Source organism: Saimiri boliviensis, chromosome 5, assembly GCF_048565385.1.
Source record: "Saimiri boliviensis isolate mSaiBol1 chromosome 5, mSaiBol1.pri, whole genome shotgun sequence".
NCBI lineage: Eukaryota > Metazoa > Chordata > Mammalia > Primates > Cebidae > Saimiri > Saimiri boliviensis.
In genome coordinates this window covers 66532453-66549565 of record NC_133453.1, presented here as the reverse complement: position 1 = coordinate 66549565, position 17113 = coordinate 66532453, and the positions used below count along the sequence as shown (strand labels likewise).

The 17113-nt window shown below is 43.4% G+C and overlaps 1 protein-coding gene across 3 annotated transcripts in view; it reads left to right on the top strand.

Annotated features, from left to right (window-relative positions):
* Positions 1 to 17113, top strand: part of MAP3K20 (mitogen-activated protein kinase kinase kinase 20) — a 197048-nt gene that overhangs the window by 156741 nt on the left and 23194 nt on the right. For all 3 annotated transcript variants that reach the window (XM_039469825.2, XM_003921859.4, XM_074399461.1), the window contains exons 13-16: positions 2503 to 2533; positions 2633 to 2772; positions 6874 to 6936; positions 7902 to 7994. In XM_039469825.2, the coding sequence (XP_039325759.1) occupies positions 2503 to 2533; positions 2633 to 2772; positions 6874 to 6936; positions 7902 to 7994 (327 nt within the window). The remainder of the gene's footprint in view (positions 1 to 2502; positions 2534 to 2632; positions 2773 to 6873; positions 6937 to 7901; positions 7995 to 17113) is intronic.

Sequence of the window (17113 nt, the reverse complement as noted above, 5' to 3'; positions counted from 1 at the left end):
AAGCTCTTTGCATTCATGCCTTATTTGACCTGGACAGGTATTTCATAAATTTGTCCCTAAGTGTTTAGGGGAAGAGATGAGGCCTTAGGAAAGTCCAACCAGCAGACATTGACAAATTCTTTTTTTTTTTTTTTTTTGGAGACACTCTTGCTCTGTTGCCCAGGCTGGAGCACAATGGCGTGATCTTGGCTCACTGCAACCTCCACCTCCTGAGGTTCAAGCTATTCTCCTGCCTCAGCCTCCTGAGTAGCTGAGACTATAGGTGCTCACCAGCATGCCTGGCTAAGTTTTGTATTTTCAGTAGAGGCAGGGTTCCCCTATGTTGGCCAGGCTGGTCTCGAACTCCTAACCTCAAGTGATCTACCAGCCTCGGCCTCCCAAAGTGCTGGGATTACAGGCATGAGTCACTGTGCCTGTTCTTTTTTGTTTTTAACTCAATAATGACTGAAAATAAGGCCTCAAGAGTAAAGCAAGTATCTGCAAATCTTCTAAGAGGGTTCTACCTCCCTGTTTGCTCTGAAAATACTGCAGACTACAGTAACAAATACCAATGAAGAAATTAAAGTGGTGGCTCAGGAAAACAAATGAACATACTTGAGGAAAAAAAAAAAGTGATTTTACAGCTTTTTAAAAGCCAGGGATGGCCTTGAGCCATGGTGGAGGAGGATCTGGTCAAAGCAGTGCTGGGCAGGGACACCACTAAACTGGCTTTTCTTCCACCTCAGGCCTGTTTAAAAGCAAGGCATCATATTTGCCAGCCTTACTCTGGCGCCCCGAGCAGGAACAGACACAAGCATGCCCAGACATTCTCTGTAGCTTTAGCCAGAGAAGCGCTATGTTTCTGAGAGGCTACACTCAGGCTGTTGAAGTCCACAGGAAGTCCTACACTCTACATGGGTAGAAACCCTGAGAAACAATCCAACTTAGTCTATTACATCGCCATTATCTGTCTTCTTAGTGACAAAACAGGTATGAAAATTCCTGATGAGAAAACTCAAGGACTAGGCTGGGTGCAGTGGCTCACACCTGTAATCCAGCACTTTGGAAGGCCGAGGCATGAGGATCACCTGAGGTCAGGAGTTCAAGACCAGCCTGGCCAACATGACAAAACCCCATCTCTACTAAAAATACAAAAGTGAACAGGGTGTGGTGGTGCACACCTGTAATCCCAGCCACTTGGGAGGCTGAGGCAAGAGAATCACTTGAACACAGAGGAAGGCAGAGGTTACAGTGAACCAAGATCATACCACTGCACTTCAGCGTGGGGACAGAGCGAGACTCCATCTCAAATTTAAAAAAAATTTTTTTTTTTAAGTTATAGAACACTCAGAAACTTATGCCTTTCCAGGTCTATTTAACAAGTTCAGGGTATCGCTGAATGAAAATGGAAAAAAAAAAAAAAAAAACTACAAAGTGTAATGCCAGCCTTAGTGGGTTCGGGCTCTAGCCCAGGGAACAGACCAGGTGCCACGGAGTGCAGACTAGCTACTGGCAACTCCTCAAAAGGTCTGTTTACCTAGCTTAATCTGGTTTTGGGCCCAGGCATTTCCCTGTCTGCCCTTTGTATTCTTTTGAAGTGCACCTGCTTTCACCATTAGCTAACCTCTTTGGCTTCCGTAGGGTAAGGAAACTTGGCACCAGTTGCCACTATTTCTTCCCATTCACTGAGCCCCAGTGATTCTCACTTTCCTGCCTGCCTTGCTTAACAAGGTGAGAGGACTCAGGGTCTCCTTTATTCATAAGCCTGGATATAATCTCTATCCCTAGCTGCAAAGTTGCCACTCTCATTTGAAAAGAAATTTTTGAAAAAGCACTGAGTTCTAACAGCTATTTTTAGTCTTTGCTCTGAGGTTGAGTGGTTTCCAGGCCAGTTAAATAAAATTCCAGAGTTGAGGGCTCCCCAAAGAATCAGAGGGACTGAGTCTGGCCTCCCATCCTTCTCCCCTCACCAGGGTACTGTGAGAGGCCATCAGTAAACCCAGGCCACGTGACATACAGGGGCTAAGGGCCACTGGGTCCAGTCTCTTCTTTCTACATAAGAAGCTCCGCACTTTGACTTGGCCTGGGCCACGTGGCTACTTCATGACCTGGCCTAGAACAGAAGATTCCTTCCATCCACTGCCCTGTCCACTGCTGTGTTGTCCCTGTAACTCATACAATTCCTGAGTACACCGGTGCCCCTCAGCAATCCAGGGGACCACTGGCACATAAATGGAAAAATCACTATAAGTAAGAACACTCTTGAAAGGATTTAAAAATACCTCCCAAAGAAGGAGGAAAACCAATGGTCTTTCAACTGTCCAAGACCCCCGAAGAGAAGGGTATCTCCCATTTGAAAGCTCAAGGTTTTAAAACTACAAAGGGAAAGTCTTCTATTTTACCTCTGTGGTTGAGCCAGGAATTAAAGCTATTTTGATCTATTGAAAACTCAATGTTTACTGTGAAGACTGGCCACTGACCATGTGTGAATCTTCAAAACTCTATGTGTCCTCTCTTTCACAGTATTTTTGGGTTCAGCAGCTCGTCAGAAAAGGCAAGTGGAATCAGTTATACCTTCTCAATTCATGGAGTTAACTTTGTTCTGGATGTGATTGTGTCTAATTTTCTGCTGCCTTCTCATCACTTCGTTCAGGTGACTCTTCAGCAGAGATGAGTGTGTATGCAAACTTATTTAAAGAAAACAACATTACAGGGAAGCGGCTGCTGCTGCTGGAGGAAGAAGACCTGAAAGACATGGGCATTGTATCCAAGGGGCACATCATTCACCTAAAGGTACTCGGAAAGGGAGAATATTCCATCAGCAAATGTTTGTTTGTTTTTGAGACAGAGTCTTGTTCTGTTGCCCAGGCTGGTGTGCAAAGGCGCAATCTTGGCTCACTGCAAACTCCGCCTCCTGGATGGGTTCAAGCAATTCTCCTGCCTCAGCCTCCTGAGTAGCTGAGGCTACAGGAACATGCCACCACACCTGGCTAATTTTTGTATTTTTAGTAGAGACAGGGTTTCACCATGTTGGCCAGTCTGGTCTCGAACTCCTGACCTCAACTGATCCACCTGCTTCAGCCTCCCAAAGTGTTGGGATTACAGGTGTGAGCCACTGTGCCCAGCCTCCATCAACAAATCTTTATTGAGCACCTACTATCCAGCAGATCACCTGTTAGGGGCTGCAGATGGAAATGGTGCTATGCTGGTCATTACTGTGCTGAAATGCTTACACCAGCTGATAATCAGCAGCTGCCCCCAGGCACCCCTATTCATTCCTCATAATCCAAGAGCAAAAAAGTGCATACCTGGTATAGTAGGTTCAGTACAGGGAGATACCTGAATATCACCGCCCTGCCCTCAGGGAGTCTCTAATCTGGTGGGGAAAACAGGTACTGCTTTTGTAATAATGGTAAACAGACAGCTGTGAGAAATACCACAAAGACAGTGTGGTGCCTGGAAAACAGCCTTCCACTCAGAATCACAGGAGGTGACTCAGTTTAATTCTAGAGAGGACAAAACTCCATCAGGAATGCCTAAGGACCCCAGAATTTGTGCATGGCCAGAGGGGAACCTAAGCCATTGTAGTAACCTAAAGGTGTCTGTAATTTTCATCATTATGACCCGGAACAGACACCAGCATGTGTGCGTTTTAATCCCCACTTACTCAAGAAATCCTAACATTTCCTCCCAAAACTGAAATCTTGAGCCATTTCAAAGCCAAACCTCTGTGTTCGTTGTGGTGATCATGGTCATGGCTGCTTTTATTTATTTATTTATTTATTTATTTTTTTGCCAATTTAGCAACTTATTGAAACTGAATAAGAATTGCTGGCATCTGTGTGGTCATTATGATTAATCTTGTTTCAAGAGAGATCTTAGAATAACACTAAGTTTGCTCCCCAAAACCCCAACCCCATCCCCACCCCAGTGTGGGTGGATGGAGGAATGTGTATAGGTTAGAAAGAAGAGAAACAGAATAAAGGAAGAAATTTAGAAAAAGCAGTCTCCTGTCCAAATCCACATCTTCACAAAGGCTCTACCAGCATGCCAACAAGTCCTGCCTCAGAACTATCCACGCTGACCTTTCTAGAGAAATACCAATTAAGCCCCAGTGAGAACCCATTCATTTAATTCCGTGGACCATAGGTCCAGGAAAAAACTTCCTTCAGATCCTCAGCACGCTTTGCACAACAGCTTGGCACTCATGCACCAGAGACTGTCTCCACACCCGAAAGAGGACCTTGCTATCTTCTTCCTAGAAGAAGGGCAGGAAAGCTCATGCATAGCATATTTCTCAAAGGCTGGCAAAAAATGTAATCCTGGGGGGGCCAGGTGCAGTGGCTCACACCTGTAATCCCAGCACTTTGAGAGGCCCAGGTGGGTGAATCTCAAGCTCAGAGATCAAGACCATCCTGGCCAACGTGGTGAAACTCCGTCTCTACTAAAATTACAAAAATTAGCTGGACATAATGGCTCATGCCTGTAATCCAAGCTACTTGGGAGGCTGAGGCAGGAGAAAATCTTGAACCAGGGAGTCAGAGGTTGCAGTGAGCCAAGATCGCACCACTGCACTCCAGCCTGGTGACAGAGCGAGACTCCGTCTCCAAAAAAAAAAAAGAGAGAGAAGAAAAGAAAAAGAATGTAATCCCAGCCTCTGGCTGTGGGCAAGTCCACCCTAAAAGCTTTGCTGGCTTAGGAGGGCCACAGTAGAAAAAGTATTTTCTGCAGTACAGAGATGTTTCAGAGGTCCAAAAAAGAAATTCTGTGAAACCTGTCCTATTTGGCAGATGCCAAATAATATGCTCCAACCTCCCCTTCCCCTCTGCCATCTTTAAAAGGGACCAGTATTCTTTACGGATCAGTTCAGAGGAAGGGGTGGTGAGCTGGGATACTGCACCAGAAGCCCTAAGTGATTTACATCTTTCCAAGGGTGGCTCTGGATAACCAAAGTACCCCTTTTATGCTGAGCAGTATCATTTAGGCAAGCGAAGACCAGACTTACTGTTTACTGTTCAACAAATTCAGTGAATGTCTACTAATTGTGAGACTGGACCTATGACTGGGGATGAGTATATCCACACTGGAGGAGTCCTCCTGGCCCTTGTCAGAAGTGTTTCTCACACACAGCCTGATGCTAAGAATGCATCCTTTATTCTTTGCGCTTTCACTAAGGAAGGCACAATTGTGTACTTTCTCTAAGAGTCAGTCTCTCAGTCCTTAAATGGTAGGTGATCAAATCGGACAGTGGAGCAGTATATCCATTAATTCTTTTTTTTTTTTTTGAGACTGAGTCCTGCTCTGTTGCCAGGCTGGAGTACAGTGGTGTGATCTCAGCTCACTGCAACCTCCGCCTCCTGGGTTCAAGCGATTCTCCTGCCTCAGCCTCCTGAGTAGCTGGGACTACAGGCATGCAACATCACACCTGGATAATTATTATTTTTTTTTTAGTAGAGATGAGGTTTCACCATGTTGGTCAGGCTGGTCTCAAACTCCTGATCTCAAAATCCACCCACCTTGGCCTCCCAAAGTGCTGTGATTACAGGCATGAGCCACCACGCCCAGCGCCCCCCCCCCTTCTTTTACTGTGTGTTTGTCCCTCCCTTTAAACCTGCCCATGGCTCCCTCCTTCTCTGAGCCTGCAAGCCCTCGTGTGGAGAAGCCGAGTATAAAAAAAATAGGATTGAACACCCAATAAGTGTTTGTTACATTGTCAACTGTCAACTTTTATTTTGCTTTAAAAAATACACCTAATTTTCTCAAGTTGGTGCTTTTTTACTCTCTCCGTGATCAGTTCTTAGAAAATCTGAACCGTGCCTGCTAAGTATCCCAAAAAAATCTTTTTCTTTTTGGACAGAGTTTCACTCTTGTTGCCCAGGCTGGAGTGCAATGGCGCATTCTCGGCTCACCGCGACCTCCACCTCCTGGGTTCAAGCAATTCTCCTGTCTCAGCCTCCCAAGTAGCTGGGATTACAGGCATGTGCCACCACGTCAATTTTTTTTGTATTTTTAGTAGAGACGGGGTTTCACCATGTTGGCCAAGATGGTCTCGATCTCGACCTCGTGATCCACCCAACTCGGCCTCCCAAAGTGCTGGGATTACAGGCGTGAGCCACGGCGTCCGGCCCCCAAAAAAATCATTTAAATTGTCTTCCTTTCCTTTAAGATGTCTTTGTGTTTCACTGGCAGAGGGGATGTTGGATACATATCCATAGAAATGTTCTTGCAATCCACTCAATATTTTAGTGAGATTCTAGTCTTCCAGAAAGTCTGGTGTTAAACTCATGTGCTATGTTGCTTTTCTCACTGTTACTCAGTGTGACACCTGTATTCTATACACTGGAACACTCACTTCTCAGTACTGTAGTCTGCTGGTATTTGAAAAATGGTTTTGGCTGGGCGCAGTGGCTCACGCCTGTAATCCTAGCACTTTGGGAGGCCAAGGTGAACAGATCACGAGGTCAAGAGATCGAGACCATCCTGGTCAACACGGTGAAACCCCGTCTCTACTAAAAATACAAAAAAAATCAACTGGGCATGGTGGTGCGTACCTGTAATCCCAGCTACTCAGGAGGCTGAGGCAGGAGAATTGCCTGAACCCAGGAGGCGGAGGTTGCGGTGAGCCGAGATTGTGCCATTGCACTCCAGCCTGGGTAACAAGAGCGAAACTCCGTCTCAAAAAAAAAAAAAAAAAAAAATAGTTTCTGGTCCTTTAAATAATTGCAAACCACCTATGCTACTTTGGACAATCAGATTTATTCTCAGTAGCCGTTGGATATTAACGTCCCCAAGACAGTTTATAAATAAGGAATGTCTTTGTTTGTACCCAATGATTTTAAACTTCTCTTGGTATTACTGGATCATTAATAAAGTTATATATATATTTTTTTACAGTCAGCCATTGAGAAATTAACACATGATTACCTAAACTTGTTTCACTTTCCACCACTAATTAAGGTAAGTAAGGTTTTTCTTACATAAATTAATGCTACCTTTATTGACACATGCACCTGCTGCATCCACACCTAAATTTGCCAGTGTCGGAAATGGTTGTTTGAAGTGAAATTTCATTGTATCTGTCTAACAAAAGGCCCTTTGAAGTAAAGGATGTGTGTAAATTGAACACCCTTGTTCCTCACAAGTTGAAATATTAACGATTCTTTCATGATAAGAACAATACACTTTGCTTTAGTGGCTAGGAGTTCTAAGCCAACATTGTAGGTGAGGTCCTGTGGCCTCCCACCTGGCCCTGGATACTTTTCAACATATAAGTTACTGAAAGCATACCCTGGAGCTCTCAAGCATCACTTTCACAGGGGGTGGGAGGTTTATTGTTTGAATAACGTTAGTATACTTAACATTTTGAATCTAGTGTAAAGGAACATGGCATGCTTTGTTATAAAATCAGAAAATACTTGCAATTGCTACCGAACTTTACTTTTTAATTAACAGCTATCGTTTTTCGTCCCTAAGCTCTCAAAGACTCATTTTGTTCCTCTGCTTCATCTGCCACCCACATCTGCATCCTCCATCCACTGCATCATTCCTCTTTGGGAATAGCTTGTAAATACCCTGGGTGTTATGTGCTTCTCAAGTTGAAATGTCACAATACACCTCAAGGTGCTAAGTGCATTTCTGGAGTAAAATTGTACAGTGCAAGCTGCATTGTGATAAATGTAAGACAGTAACATCCAATTTGAACTGCATGAAATAAGTCATTTGGCAAAATTCTAAAAGGCATATGTCATTCCTCATGCTTTAAGTAATTCTAATTTGTAGCTTCATCCAAAATAACCAAAAGTTAAATAATAGATTAGAACAGGATTTAAAAAAAAAAAAAAACTAGTGCTAAGATATCATCTTCTTTACATGAGAAGTAAAAACAACATCTGGAATAATTGGTGCCTGGTTTCCCGTTTTAGGACTCAGGAGGTGAACCTGAAGAAAATGAGGAAAAAATAGTGAACCTGGAACTGGTTTTTGGTTTTCACCTGAAACCAGGAACTGGCCCACAGGTAAATCACATTTTAAATCCTTTGGCTAAATCTCAATCTAATTACACTTTTTTCTGTCCTGTAACTCCATGGTTTTATACACCCCCTACCAGCTGGTAACTGGATTCTGAGTAAATTTATAGACTTTATAAAATAGAATCTAGCTGAAAGGCTGCCAGCTGCCTCTGTAACCCAGTCTAGAAATCTTACTTTCTCAGTCAGCTGAAGACATCCATGGCCACCCAAACGTGGATAATTCACAGTGAAGTGTGGATGGTGGGGAGAGGGGAGGCGTGGATACCAGACTGTGTATACCACTCATGTCACAGTGTCCCGATTCCCATTTCTTAAGAGAAAGGAGCTTTATAATACTGAGAATAAAAACTGAGAATGGATCTGTAGGCAATGTGGAAACCCAAATGATCAGCTCTAAATAGGGTGGCAGGGCATCTGAACAACACTTCTTCAATTAGCCTTTCAGTTTATGTCATTTTGAGAGTCTGGAAAAATTATTTGGCCTAGGTAGCCTATGAATTAGAATTACATAGGTTTGTGTTAATAGCTAACAATATCTATTATTAAATAGCTAATGATAATAATAACTTCTGTTAACTGACCACTTATTGTGTACCAGGCATACAGTACTGAGATGTGAAAACTACTTTTTACATTTTGCAGATGAGCAAACTGAAGCTCTGACAGGTTAAATAACTTGCCCAGGGGTTGCATGGCTAGCAAGTGGCAGAAGAAAGATTTGAATGCAGGTTGCTCTGCTCCCAGAACTCAAGCTCTTAACTACTGCATGCTGTGTACCTTTCCTTGGAGGAAGCCAAGGGACCTTATAAATACACCTCACCAGCTCTGTGAGCCTACCGGTTACTCTGGGAGCCTCAGCTGGCTCTGGCCTTTCCTCAGTAAAACCATGCTTGCTCCAGGCCATTCCTGGGAACCAGTGCCTTGGAATGATTGGAATTTGTTGTGAGGGGTTGAGTTTTTCCTGGGGCTTCAAAAGATGCTCTTTCCAATAATCCAGTTTAAAAATGGGCAAAAGATCTGCCTAGGGATTTCTCAAAAGAAGACATACAAATGGCCAACAGGTATATGGAAAATGGCTCAGTGTCACTAATTATCAGGAAATGCAAATCAAAACCACAATGAGATATCATCTCACCCTACTTAGAATGGCTTACACCCAAAGGACAGGCAATAATGAATGCTGGTGAGGATGTGGAGAAAGGAGAACCTTCATACACTGTTGGTGGGAATGTAAATGATCCTGCAATCCCACTGCTAGGTATTTAACCAAAAGAAAGCAAATCAATCTATTAAAGAGATATCTGTATTCCCATGTTTATTGCAGTACTGTTGGATATACAAATATCCAACATTTGGAAGCAAACCTAAGTGCACATCAGCAAAGTAGATAAAGTGGTACACAGTAAAAACATGGTGCATCTACACAATGGCACACTGTTCAGCCATCAGATAGAATTAAATCTTGTCATTTGCAAAAACATGGATGGAACCAGAGGATATTATGTTAAATGAAATAAGCCAGCCACAGAAAGACAAGGGAGCTAAAAATTAAAACACTTGAACGCGGCCGGGCACGGTGGCTCAAGCCTGTAATCCCAGCACTTTGGGAGGCCGAGGCGGGTGGATCACGAGGTGAAACCCCGTCTCTACTAAAAATACAAAAAGCTAGCTGGGCGTGGTGGCGCGTGCCTGTAATCCCACCCACTCAGGAGGCTGAGGCAGGAGAATTGCCTGAACCCAGGAGGCGGAGGTTGCGGTGAGCCGAAATCGCGCCATTGCACTCCAGCCTGGGTAACAAGAGCGAAACTCCGTCTCAAAACAAACAAACAAACAAACAAACAAAACACTTGAACTCATAGAGACAGTAGACGATTACCAGAGGCTTGGAAGGGTAGCAGGGGTGGGCAAAAGGATGCTGGGGCAGTTAATAGGTGAAAACATAGACAGAATGAGTAAGATCTATTATTTGGTAGCACAACAGCATGACTACAGTCAATAATTTATTATATATTTTTAAATAACTAAGAGTGGAATTGGGATGTCCCTAACACAAAGAAATGGGGTAATGGCAGCCCTCAGTTACCCAGATGTGATTATTACATACTGTATGCTTGTATCAAAACATCACATGGGCTGGCCGCAGTGGATCACACCTGTAGCCCCAGCACTTTGGGAGGCTGAATCTGGTGGATTGCTTGAGCCTACGAGTTCGAGACCAGCCTAGGCAACATGGTAAAATCCCATCGCTACAAAAAATCTCTAGGTGTAGTGGTGTATGCCTGTAGTCCTAGTTACTTGGAAGGGCTAAAGTGGGAAGAATCACTTGAGCTCAGGAGATAGGTCAAGGCTGCAGTGAGCCAAAATTGTGCCACTGCACTCTAGCCTGGGCAACAGAGTGAGACACTGTCTCAAAAAAAAAAAAAAAAAATCACATGTACCCCCAAAATATATACACCTACTATATACCCATAAACATTAATTTTTTTTAAAAGATGTCCTTTCTAGACACCTAGGCAAGAGCATGCCTTGTCTGCATCACTGCAGGTATTTCCTTACCTGCTGAATGAAAATCTTTACCTCCCTTCTTTTGGCCACAGACTTTGTTTGAGTGAGGGCTGCTCTGGATCCGGGTTTGTTATACATGAATACATTTACCTCTGTGAATGGATCACTGTCTACTCATTCCCATTGTTAGAAGATGCTACAGAAAGGGGACAGGAAAGTAAGTCCTTCTAACCCTGAATTCTGCAGCTCTGGCACCCCTAAGTTCATCTGATGGTAAACAAGTAGTGCATTTCAGTTTGCCTGTTTTTGGTTTCCTTGATTCCACGACGTTGAATTTATGAGTTACCTTTAAGTTTTGTTACGGCTCATAGGTGGTAAGAGAAGAAACTTCCTTGGAAAAGACTTGTGAAGAGAGATCTCAACCAAGAAAATATTTTCAATTAAAAAAGAAATAATTTGTTAATGTGGAAAAATGAAAAATCTATTTTTTAGTAAAAATAAGGAGCTCGGCCGGGTGCGGTGGCTCAAGCCTGTAATCCCAGCACTTTGGGAGGCCGAGGCGGATGGATCACGAGGTCAAGAGATCGAGACCATCCTAGTCAACATGGTGAAACCCCGTCTCTACTAAAAATACTAAAAATTAGCTGGGCATGGTGGCGTGTGCCTGTAATCCCAGCTACTCAGGAGGCTGAGGCAGGAGAATTGCCTGAATCCAGGAGGCAGAGGTTGCGGTGAGCCGAGATCGTGCCATTGCACTCCAGCCTGGGTAACAAGAGCGAAACTCCGTCTCAAAAAAAAAAAAAAAAGGAGCTATGGATGATATTTGAGACTGAATACAATGGTCTGCTGTTGGCCATGATGGTGTAGACTTCTTGAGTCCTAGATTATCTACAAGCCCTAAAGTTGCTGCAACTTTTGATCGTCTGCTGTTCCTTGGTCACCCATCCAGAGTACTAATTTCATCTATTCCTTTGGCAGGCATTTACTGAGGACCTACTTTGTGCCTTGCTCTAAGGTAGATGCTAGATTTTGATACGAAATCAAAAAGTACAGTCTCAGCCTTTACGGAATCTACAGCTCATCATGAGCAATAGACAAAAGTGGTACAGAACGATGAGCTTTTACAAAACTATTTACATGCTTCTGTGGGAGTTCACTGGATGAGGATCTACGAAGATGGGAAAGGGGTGAGGAAGGGTCCTTGAAGTCTTCTTGGTAGAAGTGTTGCTTAAGCTAAAATGTTAAAGCCACTAAGAATGACTAATAAGGAGAGGACATTGAAGGCAGAAGAAACCATGTGCGTAAAAGCTCAAAAGCATGAAGCCAGGGAAACACAGGGAGCTCTTCTTGGAATAATTGTGAGGGGACTTCACGACTCAACTCAAGCATCCTCCCTCTAGAAAGACTTACCATGGAGCAGGGGATGCCAAAGGGAGTGCCCAGAAAGGGGGCTAGCAACCAAAAACAGCACTGGCTCATGAGTTTGAAGGGTTTTAAAAAGAGAGGAGATAGGATCAGATTTATGTTCTTAACAGATCTCAGAAGCACAGAGAAGGATGAATTGGAAAGAGGCCAGGCTAGCATGAGAAAGATCTGTGAGTGGGCAGTGCAGACCACCAGGTGAAAAGCACCAAAGCGCTGAGCCTGTGGCAGTGCCATGGGTCCCAGGACACACTGAAATGGAATTAGATTGCATCACTAGCTGGAAACGCAGCAAGGGGGAGGAGGGGACCAAAAGGTGGTGAGGTTTCTAGTGTGGGCAACTAGAGAGATGATATTATAAAGTGGTAGATCAAAAGTGAAATATACAATGTGAATATGATGCTAAGGCCCTAAAAGCATAAAGAAGTGACTAGAATGGATGAGGTTCATCAGGAAAAGCTTTTTTTGGAAGGATGAGTATCTTACTGGGGCTTGAACAGGCTGGTGAGCAATTGCTGAATAATTTCCTGAAAATAATACTTAAACCTTTCGTTTAGAGAATACTTTCTAAAGAGCTCAGGTATTCCATAAATATTGTCTCCTTTATCCCATGGCATTTGGGTGAGGTGCATAACTCATAGTATTGTCATTGCTGATTCAGAAAGTGTATGATTAGCCTGGGGTGAGGCAAGGACAGAGCTCAGACCAGAAATTACATTTTTATTATTGTCTTTGTAGTAAGTATGTGCTAGATCTCACACCTGATCCACAACATTTAAGCCATCTGTACACCCATATAAAACAATCTTAGAATAAATTACTGTCCAGTTCTAAACTATACCAGCTATGCCAGCCTATGTCTTAGCATTATGAAATATTTTCTGAATAATGTGCTTTGAATTGAAATGTCAGTTCCCTCGGAAGCAAAGCACGGTCTGGCCCGGTTAGTACTTGGATGGGAGACGGCCTGGGAATACTGGGTGCTGTAAGCTAAAAGAAAAAGAAAAAAAGAAAAAAGAAATTTCAGTTCCCCACATGAAAACCTTGTTGCCTTGGGCCTTCAAGATAGAACCCAAGAAAAAAAGGCTTCCTCCAAATCCCAATTAACCGAGTTCTCATCAAGCCATCTTCACAGGAAAGGGGAAGCCTTTAAGTCTGCCCCACCTCCATGACCAGAATCAGCTTTCCAGGAGAAAACTGGAGCTTTGAAGTTCTCTCCAAACCTAAGCGTTCGCATAGCAGAGGCATTTGCTGGATTTTACCTTTTCTTTTAGAAGTAAAATGAAAAATGTGTTGTAATGGCAGTTGTTGAAAATTATGTATAATAGTGACTTTATCATGAAAATAGTAGCTACACTTTCCCTTTGCATTTGAGAAGGACCAACCACTAACTACCCCTTAAAATTACATCACTTCCACAACTTTAAGCCTACGAAGAGCAAGCCATGAAAATATTAAGTTATACACAAATAAGTAAAGGAAAAAACTTGTCCACCTTTGTCCTAAGAATTCAGATTGAGTTATTTTTCTTAGCTTCATTTTACAACCAGACGGATGACGGCACAAAGTGAAGTTGGTTCGCAGAACTGTGGAAGGTCACAGTCAGGGGTGGCTGCAGGGCCATCTTGCCCACGCGCTTAGTCTTCAGAGCCACATCCCTCCAAAGATCCAGGACCTGACCAGGCTCCAGCCCCACTGCTGCTTACCAGAATTCTCCCACAAATGAAATGTGCTTTTTCTGAAACAACCTAGCGGGTAAAATATCATGGTTAGACCAAAGGCTTCACTGGCAATTTAAATTAATAGGCAAAAACAAGTTTTACCCATTTACTTGACCTGCTCCTAAAGAGTAAAGTTAATTATTGGCCAGGTGCAGTGGCTTATGCCTATAATCCCAGCACTTTGGGAGGCCAAGCTGAGAGGATCACGAGGTCAGGAGATCAAGACCATCCTGGCGGACATGGTGAAACCGAAGTTAGCCAGATGTGGTGGCATGCATCTGTAGTCCCAGCTACTCTGAGGCTGAGGCAGAAGAATCACTTAAACCTGGAAGGTGGAGGTTGCAGTGAGCTGAGATCGTGCCACTGTACCCCTTCCTAGGGGACAGAGCTAGACTCCATCTCAAAAAAAAAAAAGTTAATTACTAATTTAAATGACACTGTGGGCCAGGCATGGTGGCTCATACCTATAATCCCAGCATTCTGGGAGGCCGAGATGGGTGGATCACTTCAGGTCAGGAGTCTGAGACCAGCCTGGCCAACATGGTAAAACCCCCATCTTTACTAAAAGTATAAAAATTAGCCAGGCATGGTGGCTCATGTCTGTAATCCCAGCACGTTGGGAGGCTGAGGCGGGCGGATCACGAGGCCAAGAGATCAAGACCATCCTGGCCAACATGGTGAAACACCATCTCTACTAAAAATACAAAAAAAATTAGTTGAGTGTGGTGGCACACACCTGTAGTCCCAGCTATTCGGGAGGGTGAGGCAGGAGAATTGCTTGAACCTGGCAGGCGGAGGTTGCAGTGAGCCAAGATTCACGCTACTGCACTCCAACCTGGTGCCTGGCTACAAAACAAGACTGTCAAAAAAAAAAAAAAAAAAAAAAAAAAATTAGCTGGACATGGTAGCATGTACCTGTAGTCCCAGCTATTTGGGAGCCTGAGGCAGGAGAAGAGCTGGAACTCAGGAGGCAGAGGTGGCAGTGAGCCAGGATCGAAACACTGCACTCCAGCCTGGGCAACAGAGCGTGACTCGTCTCAAAGAATAATACTAATAATTTAGATCACGTTGTATATGGAGATAGCCTGGAAGTTATCACAGTCAAACTGGCAGAAATTGTGTCTTTCTCTGCCTGTTTCCCATGCTAAAGATAATTATTACTTCCTATTCCTGGTGAGCACTTTGCAAAGGGCATTTTTGTGTAATTGTACGACTCAACATGACAGGGAACATGACCTCTGTATCATCTTCTTCATGAGGAAACTGAGGCACAGAGAGGTGAAGCTCCTCTCCAGAGGCTCCCACCTTGTAAGGGGCAGATCTAATGTACAGGTCTAACTACTGTGTCACACTGCCTCATTTTGGAAGATACCATTGTCCGCCAAAATAAGTATATTGGTAATCAAAAGGCATTGGAGGGTCAGTTAATACTACATTACCACTGCTTTTGTTTTTGCAATCAAAGTGCCCTGTGTTTTACAATCTAAGGCCTTTGACTTGGCACAAAAGGAAAGCAGCTTCCAGAATCTCAGACAACTTCATGTGCTCCCCAGGGTGGCAACCACCCTTTTTTATTAAAATACTCAGCTGCATAGATTTTATTATTATATCTCTTATCAGCTCACCATGCAGGAATATTGATTCTCAAATTGCCAAGAGATAAACTATCAAGTCACCCAGCAGTTTTCTCACCAAGATCCTTTTGAGACTTTGTGTGTCATAAAAATTCAAAAGCAGAGTTAGGAAGGAACTATTTCAGGAGCCGTCCATTCCTTACAAATGCTCAACCATCACTTTGTTCCGTGCGTCCTTATTTCCTCCCCTCCCCAGTGAGGCAAAGGAAACCTGATTGAAGCTGGGTTCTGTGGGTCTAAACTGATTACCTGACATAGACAAGAGACCCTGGTTAGGGAGAAAGTAACGGAAACACCACCCTGCCTCTCCCAACTCTCAACACGCCAGCCACTGGTGAGTGGGTCCTTACTTCCAGTTTCCTATTTTGAAAGGGCAAGAAAAGCCGCAAGAATAAATGAGAGGAAGCTTTTGAAGAGATAGAAGCAGAATTACTGATGCCCGAAAAGTGGAAGGTCATCATAGAGGACTCTTCCTGCCCAACTGACTCCCTCTCCCGCCTTCCACCTGGCCTCTCCTCCCCCTCCCCAGCAGAAGAAATTCAATCAATAGTTCTGCTTTTCCAGCCATGTCATCTACAGGTTAAAAATTCTGCTTTTTATAAATGCTTTGTGCTTTTAAGTTCTTATCACATTGCTTATAAAATGTTGCATTTAATAAACATAATTGAATCTCCAGGCCCTTTCTCAGAGCACTATAAATATAAAAAATTATCAAATACGGCTTTTTCCTATTGTGCAAATTTTAATAAATGGATAAACATGAATAAAATAACAGGTCACAAAGAAGAGGATTTTCTAAGTATAAAGCCAACACTTTTTGGACATTTCAGGACAGCTAAAAGCAGTGCTGTACTTTGATATATCTTGCATTTATTAAAATTTAGGTGCAGGGAAGTTTATTTCTGTGATCAACTATTTTTTGAGAGAAAAAAATAAATGTATGCACACATGTATTTGTGCATAAGCTTGCAGTGGTAGGTTTCTATAAGAAATACAAGTTTTAGGCCGGGCGCGGTGGCTCAAGCCTGTAATCCCAGCACTTTGGGAGGCCGAGGCGGGTGGATCACAAGGTCAAGAGACCGAGACCATCCTGGTCAACATGGTGAAACCCCGTCTCTACTAAAAATACAAAAAAGTAGCTGGGCATGGTGGCGCATGCCTGTAATCCCAGCTACTCAGGAGGCTGAAGCAGGAGAATTGCCTGAACCCAGGAGGCGGAGGTTGCAGTGAGCTGAGATCGCGCCATTGCACTCCAGCCTGGGCAACAAGAGCGAAACTCCATCTAAAAAAAAAAAAAAAAAAAAAAAAAAAAAAAAAAAAAAAAGAAATACAAGTTTTAGGGAAGAGGATACAGGGACATATTAGTCACAGGATACAAAGTTTTGATTATATATGATGAATAAGTTCTAGAAATGTACTGTACAGTGCAATATCTATAATTAACAGCAGGTTGTGATATACTTAAAATTTGCAGGCAGTCAATTTCATGTTTAGCATTCTTATAAAAATAACAAATAAGAGGGCAGGAGGAAGGTTTTGGAGGTGATAAATGTTTATGGCATAGGTTGTGGTGATGGTCTCATACGTGCATACATTACCTACCTGTTCTTGAGTTCTCATGCAACAGAAATTAACATGAGGCTGAGAAAGTTTCCCAGACAAGACTCTGTTGGGGCTTATGCTCGATCCCAAGGGAGACAGCATGGGAGCAAGAGTTCTTCAACTGGCTCTCTGAGAGCAGGTCTTGCAGTGTTTTGAGAAGGGTGACATGAATAAGCATGAGGTATGTGAATGTCATTACATGTGCAGGACAGAGCATAGG